The sequence below is a fragment of the Limanda limanda genome, chromosome 2 (assembly GCF_963576545.1).
Source record: "Limanda limanda chromosome 2, fLimLim1.1, whole genome shotgun sequence".
Lineage (NCBI taxonomy): Eukaryota > Metazoa > Chordata > Actinopteri > Pleuronectiformes > Pleuronectidae > Limanda > Limanda limanda.
This window is the reverse complement of record NC_083637.1, coordinates 7,653,608-7,660,979: the sequence shown is the minus strand read 5'-3', so window position 1 is coordinate 7,660,979 and position 7,372 is coordinate 7,653,608. Positions and strand designations below refer to the sequence as shown.

The 7,372-nt window shown below is 42.0% G+C and overlaps 1 protein-coding gene across 1 annotated transcript; it reads right to left on the bottom strand.

Annotated features, from left to right (window-relative positions):
- Positions 1-66: 66 nt before the first annotated feature.
- On the bottom strand, positions 67-3,294 carry LOC133015954 (collagen alpha-3(V) chain-like). The gene is made up of 5 exons (XM_061083258.1): positions 3,186-3,294; positions 1,954-2,066; positions 1,689-1,757; positions 1,138-1,371; positions 67-213 (listed from the first exon to the last, which is right to left on the bottom strand). Exons 1-5 carry the CDS (start codon positions 3,292-3,294, stop codon positions 67-69), a joined length of 672 nt encoding a protein of 223 aa, XP_060939241.1.
- Between the last annotated feature and the right edge of the window lie 4,078 nt (positions 3,295-7,372).

Below are 7,372 nucleotides of genomic sequence, written 5' to 3'. Positions count from 1 at the left end.
AATGTCCATTTGTATTTTTTTCCTATTAAATTACTCTCGCCGCGCCATGAGCGCCCCCTGGCTCAGTTAACCGTTGAAGCAGACCGGGCCAACTTGGAAACCGGATTTCTGGTTCCCGTTTCCGAAGTCGGACACGGTTACGTCCATGAGGGGGAGCGTGGTGGAGAGAGGAGCCTGGAACTCCAGCACAGTCCTCTCCTGCCCTGAGCGTGTCTGGGACGGAGAAACACAAACGTATCCCTGTGGTAAGTATGTGCTGAATATTCTGAGTTCACACCGATAAATAACTAATAAAGTGACATCACTATTTCATGCACTAAATAATAAAATAAATACATACTTCATTCGATGTAATGTTAAACAAAGGTTAAACAAAGGTTAAACAAAGGTTAAACAAAGGTTAAAGGTCAGAATTAAATAATTTAAACGACTAAAAATTCTGCAACCACATGGTTATATTGTGCGTTTCTTGTCCAGAACTAATATTTCCTGTTTGTGGTGGCAGCCACGTTCATTGTGCAACTCATTGGTTTGTTAACAACCGTTTTAAACCCTCAAGTTTGTCTACTTTGTCCGGTGCCAACTTGTTTTTTTACCATGAACTGGAGCCTGACACAGCCCAGTGCACGCCATGTTTTAACTTCAAGACTCTAAATGGGACCATAAGTAACTAAATGATTGCAAGCTGTGTTGAAGAAGACTTGAACTACAGATTGAGACATAAACTCTTAAGAAAAATGTTTCCTGGTGTTATAAATTGAGTCATTTTCTCATAGACTACTATAGAAACTTTTCTTTGAAACCAGTGGAGTCGCCCTCTGCTGGTCATTCGAGAGATTTACTTGTGCGTTGTCACATGACGCTCAGTGAAGGGATTTCTCTTTCAAAACTTTCAAGGAACTTTTTAAAAAGGACTTAAAATATTCTTTTTATTTATTCCACTTGTAATATGTCCTTTGGTTTCACGTTGGCGTCAATTTGTGTTTACTTTCATTTTCAGGCAATGTCCATCAAAATGTATTGAGATAGTCTTTAGTGTTTTCCTTCATAAATATTTTTCTGAAGGTGCGAAGGCATGATGCCATGTTTGAGACAAGAATGTGTCCGAGAGTCGAGAGCTTCACGTGTGTTTCTCACCTGACATCCGTCATATAGTGCACTGATGTAATGTGTGTTCTCATGTGTCATCTCCTCCCCGTCGCTGCCTCTGAAGCGCAGTGCGTGTTCGTGGCCGTAGGTGGCGGTGTGCAGCCAGGCGGCAGAGTTGAGGCAGTGGTAGGTGAAGCTCTGTGAGGCTATGGCGCTCAGCAGCTTCAGGAAGTTCAGCTGAACGATGTGGATGGGAACGCCGTCCGTCCCAGAGTAGGAAAACTGGAGAACAGCAGAACCAAATATCAATGTAATGTCAAGGACAAATAAAGTATGAAACAGAACAATGCATGAAGGCAGTTGTGTGCACATTCAGTCCTTTACTTTGGACGTGTCACCACAAAACTTTACTACAATATACAAACAATGTTATGACCTGAGTTGTTCTGATCTTGAGGGGTTTTTTCAGACAATGACCTGATTGTGTGGTTTAAAATGAAACATGAGGGAATCACCTAAAATATTAAGACCTAACTAAACACATTTAAGACCCAGAATGAAACACTTTTAAACCTCGATGCAAAATGATCAAACCATACCTGTTTTCCTTTCCTGAATTGACTGTACCATGTGCCGGGCTTCTCCCCTTTCCAGGCAGCCAACTTCACCTGAAGGCAAAAAAAAAATAGCTTCAAATTCACTCAATCAACACACAGACAGTTACTAGATATGCATTAATGTTCACTTTATCCCCAACTCATTAAACTATTGGCAAATGCTTCTTTTTGCTGAGAAAAGTTGATCAAATTATAAGACAAAAACAAATCAGTAACCATAATAATGTGTCGGTGCATGAAAACTAACCGACTGGAACTTCTTGTCCGGGTGCAGACACGTCTCGCCCTGTGCGGTGAAGTTACAAAACACTTTGAAGGAGTCTCGATGGCAACCCTGGTTGGGATCGATCCAGTACTCGCCTGAGGAGAGAGAGAGAGGAGGGGGGGGAGACGAGTGCAGAGGGTTCAACGCCAAAGAGTGACAAGTCCTGCAGATTTATTATTAGTATAAGATGGAGAGAAATTGTTGAGAGTGAAAAAGAGTCTCAACATGCAGGGAAATGTGATCAGGTACCGCCAGCAGCATCATGGCAGAAAGCGCCGGGACTGATGACATTAGAACTCCTAATTTATGGAAGTGAGATACGTTTACAATTCAGAACTTGCGGCGAGGTAATCTGACTTCCTCTCCTGCAAATCTAAAGCAACAAACGCAGGATGGAGATAAACTCCCTTTGATTTTGTGCATCAATGAAATACATTTCCGACTCATCCAGACGTTCGGTTTATTTTTAGCTCGTGTGTGGAGCTGCTGCCACTTTGTACACAAGACTCCTGCAGAGAGAGACTTGAAGCCGGCGAGTCGACAAAGGCTTCAAGACTAATTTTGTCCCCTTGATGAAAGATGCCTGCACGTCTGTGAGCAGACAGGAAGCTTCAGCTCGGCATGCGTGAAATCAATGTTTTCACACCAAAGGTTATGTGTGTTCCCTACAGCGACTGTCTTACTCTGTGTGCGTCTGAGTGTGTGTGTGTACCTGCAAGCTCTTTCTCGTCAGGGAGCGGGGGTTGGCCACATACGTGTGCAAACGTCCTCTCAGTAGCGGCTCGGAGTCTCGGACGTACTGCAGGTCTCTGGACGATGGACGGACACACACACACACACACACACACACACACACACACACACACACACACACACACACACACACACACACACACACACACACACACACACACACACACACACACACACACACACACACACACACACACACACACACACACACACACACACACACACACACACACACACACACACACACACACACACACAGCTCCAGCCCTCCTTTAAAAATATAACAACACACCTCTTACCACTTCAATATAATCTGAAATATCCCAACACATATTTTATAGTTTAATAATTCCCCTCGCTAGCATTCGCTGTCAAATCAAGCTAGCTTATTGTTTTATTTTGGTAATTTTTTTTTTTTTACGCATAGCGAAAATAGAACTAAAAAGGTGAGCACCACCGACCTTGCAGCTGCGCTTCTTGTAAAAGTAATTGCAGTATTCCCAGTAGTACATTGATCCAGGTCTTCCGGTGCCAGTGGCCGCCCGGGTGGAAGTCCTGTAGCCCCGCCATGCTGCCCTCTCTCCTCGGCTAGCGACCAGCCGTGTGTTCCGCCGCGGTGCTTCTTTCTTCTTCTCTCCCCGGAGCAGCAGTAGCAGCAGAAGGAACAGCAGCAGCAGCAGCAGCAGCAGCAGTTCCCTCCCCCTGTTCCTGTCCCTCCCTCCTTTCCTCCCTCCCTCCTACTCCTGCAACATCCACACAGACTCACAACACTGGAGGCAACACACAGCCGATGCACACACAACATGCAAGGATACACAAGTACAATGTCCCCTGCAGTGGTGGGTAGTGATTCATTACTGAGCTCAGGCCCCTGTCCTTAATATTTGACTTTACACTTTCGCATCAGAGGCATAGAATAATCTGTCCATTAAAATTCACTGGTTTATATGCATCCACTTCACTGGTTAACTTAACTTATTGTTTCTTACTGTATATATTGTTGTATTCCTGTATATATTGTTGTTTTGTCCAATTGTTTTAAGTACAGTGCACCAACCACACCAAGGCAATTTCCTGTATGTGCAAATATACTTGGCAAATAAAATAATTCTGATTCCGATTCTGGTTTTATTCTCACCCTGTATATCGTTTGTTTACATTGTCTATAAATGTTTTTATTACATCTTTAAGTATTGCATGTTTAATTGTTATTTTTGACTTGACCTCTTTGCTGCTGTAACATGGTAATTTCCCTGTGGCGGGACTAATAAATGATTATCTTATCTTATCTTCCCTTTTTTATCTTAAAGGGACTCTTACCTTTGTTGCATTTGAGAATTACAGCACATTCAAATCATCCCGTTTTCCTCCAATGCCCCACCCCCTCGTTCCCATCCGCGGTGTTTTTTTGAAGAAACTTTATTTACAAGCAGACTTACAAGCTACTGCCTCCGCGCACGCACGTGAGTTTTTGTTTACCAAAGCAATGGATTCGGCAAGTTATATACATTTACATTCACATGCCTTGATGACGCGGGCCCGAATGCGCCACAAGAAGCAGACGGAAAACCTGCATGTCCATGCAGCAAACAGACAGGTCTGTCGGCCAATAAGGTCCTTCGGCCCGAAGAATTTTATTGGTTGAAGTTTTCACTAAATATTATGAGAGTGAAATAATTGTTTGTTTTTACTCCTGGTGGGTCTGTCTTGCATTTTAGAGTGTCATTACCTTATTAATACCAATTTAACCTTATCCAAAAAAAGTGTAAAAATGCAACAAAGGTAAGAGTCCCTTTCAGATAAGTCTGGTACCTGGGGATCTTGTAGTCGAGGTCAAAAGGGGCCAATCTGTTGTTTTTAACCCCCGGGCTCCGCAGAAGGAAAATAGTTCAAACTAGCTAAACCTCAACCAGCAGTGAAATGCTGATGCGTCTGTTGCGCACTAAATCTCAGTCTGTGGCCATTTGACCTCTGATTTGCGATAACATTTAGCTGATAAGGCGTCTGCACCTACTTAGGATTTTAACAGCAGGACTCGAGTGTTTTTATTTGTTGTATTAGTGAGTAAATCCTGATCTGAATACATATCAACAGTCTAAGTAATATGAATAGTCCACTGATAGAGCAAACATTAGGGGGAAAATACTTAATTTTATATAAACCTTATGACTACTAGTTGGTCTTTTGAACATCTCCTTTCACCTCAGGAGCTGCAGGACGTGACTAAGTTGAGTGAGTGACACAGAGCTGAAACTATGCTCTGTTTGAGCATCTCTGACTCATGAATCATAGTTGGGACGAGTTGGGCAGGTACACACATGAACACACACTCAGGTTACTAGTTTGCAGGTGTGTCAGCTCCTCCAAAAAAAAGTGCAGTGAGGTACTTAGATTTTTTTGAGTGGATCAGTTTAGTGTTGCTAAAGCCACCAATGTACTAACAACAGGCTTAGGGTTGCCACAATAAATGTACATGTGATAATAGTGGCATTTGCCCATTGTCTAGTGACAGATTATCCCTATGAGTCTATATAATAGAGCTTACGCATTAGAAAAAGCAAACAACCTACACTTGTAATCACTACTGTGTTTCCAAGGACACATATTGTTCCCATGACATCTGTCTTCTAATACAAACATGTTCTCCTTAATGGCTTAGAGATGAAAGAAGTCACATACTGGAAAATAAAAGAAAGTAACAAGTTTACATGTCATTAACGACAAGACAAGCAGAGTACATTTTAAATTTATATCAACAAACACATATAAAACTGAACGTGACAAAAGGGTCTTTGTGTAAACACAGAACACACAACTCAGCAGGAACCAGAGTGGGTTCTGAGCAGCCAGACGTTGGGACGAGTTGGGCAGGTACACACATGAACACACACTCAGGTTACTAGTTTGCAGGTGTGTCAGCTCCTCCAAACAAAAGTGCAGTGAGGTACTTAGATTTTTTTGAGTGGATCAGTTTAGTGTTGCTAAAGCCACCAATGTACTAACAACAGGCTTAGGGTTGCCACAATAAATGTACATATGATAATAGTGGCATTTGCCCATTGTCTAGTGACAGATTATCCCTATGAGTCTATATAATAGAGCTTAAGCATTTGAAAAGACAAACTACCTACACTTGTAATCACTACTGTGTTTCCAAGGACACATATTGTTCCCATGACATCTGTCTTCTAAACCAAACATGTTCTCCTTAATGGCTTAGAGATGAAAGAAGTCACATACTGGAAAATAAAAGAAAGTAACAAGTTTACATGTCATTAACGACAAGACAAGCAGAGTACAATTTAAATTTAACAATTTATCAACAAACACAGATAAAACTGAACGTGACAAACGGGTCATTGAGTGAACACAGAACACACAACTAACTGTTTTGAATCTGGTTCAGCAGGAACCAGAGTGGGTTCTGAGCAGCCAGACGTTGGGGACACCTGTTTGCATGAAAACTGAGAACTCCAAGTTGATGATGGAGAGGAATCAACACTTAACACCGATGTGTCACCAGTGATCTAATTTGTATGGTTTTAGCAGATGGTTTGGAATCGAATGCTTGGGCACTTTTTACGCCTTATTTTCATATACTTGTCGGGCAGCTAAAAAAAAACTGTTTAAACTGAAGCTAATTCTGTTCATTCATAAGTGCACTGGGACCGATGTGAGAATAAAATTACAGAAGACACACTAAGGATATGTTTTATGTTGTATTCATTTAAATGCATTTACAGCAGGCCTCCAAATCATTTGTATTTTTTTTACCTCTGTAAGAACAGCACCAACTTGGAGTTCTCAGTTTTCATGCAAACAGGTGTCCCCAACGTCTGGCTGCTCAGAACCCACTCACTCCTCACAGCCACTAATGGACGGTTCAGTCTCTGGTTGCACCAAAGCAAAATATCTGCTGATAAAGTCCATCTGTTGCAGCGAACTCCCGGTTATCCATCCGGACTCAAAGCCCACCCCCGGGCTTTTATATAAATCCTGGTAGCTTTATTTTCACTCTAACGCGCAGAACAGACGTTAGAGACCAGGTGCGGAGGCTTCAAACTGAAGCTTAAACTCTTATTTTTGCTCTTCTTGTGACCACGAGCAGAATATAAATCAGTCCATGTAGTCGAAGTCCTCAGGGATCCCAAAGGCCGTATTGATGCGGCTGTCATCAAAGGAAAACTTCTTCTTGGTCCAGGACTTGATGGCAAAGACATTATCTGAAAACCAAAATCACACTTCATGAGTTGAGATACAGTGACAGGGCTGCCCATCAGGATATATAGAGTGCGGCAGCAAAATGAGTCTGGGATTATGAGAGCTTCACTCTGATCTCAAGTTCTGTCAGTCAACAAATCTAAAAAAAGTCCAGAAAAATGTGTGTGGCTCAGAAATGTCAAGAACCGCTCATCTTATCACCTTCACACCTAATAAGGAACTGCAGACTGTGGAATGTGCTGCGATTTGGACACACGCTATGTTCAATATTGATCAACTTTAAACAGGGTTCATACACATTTTGACCAATGGATTTCCAAGACATTTTCCATGACTTTTCAATAACTTTAAACCAAATTTCCATGACCGAGCATTTTGTGAAACCTCGGTGTATACATGACAAAGTGACAACATTTAGTATTTTAGC

Excerpts from the sequence above, each read along its gene's own strand:
- LOC133015954 (XM_061083258.1), bottom strand. The coding sequence starts at position 3,294 with ATGGCGGGGCTACAGGACTTCCACCCGGGCGGCCACTGGCACCGGAAG. Across the intron at positions 2,067-3,185 it reads ACAAGAAGCGCAGCTGCAAG|GCGAGTACTGGATCGATCCC; the intron begins GTCGGTGGTGCT and ends CTCTCTCCTCAG. Across the intron at positions 1,758-1,953 it reads CGGACAAGAAGTTCCAGTCG|GTGAAGTTGGCTGCCTGGAA; the intron begins GTTAGTTTTCAT and ends TTTTGCCTTCAG.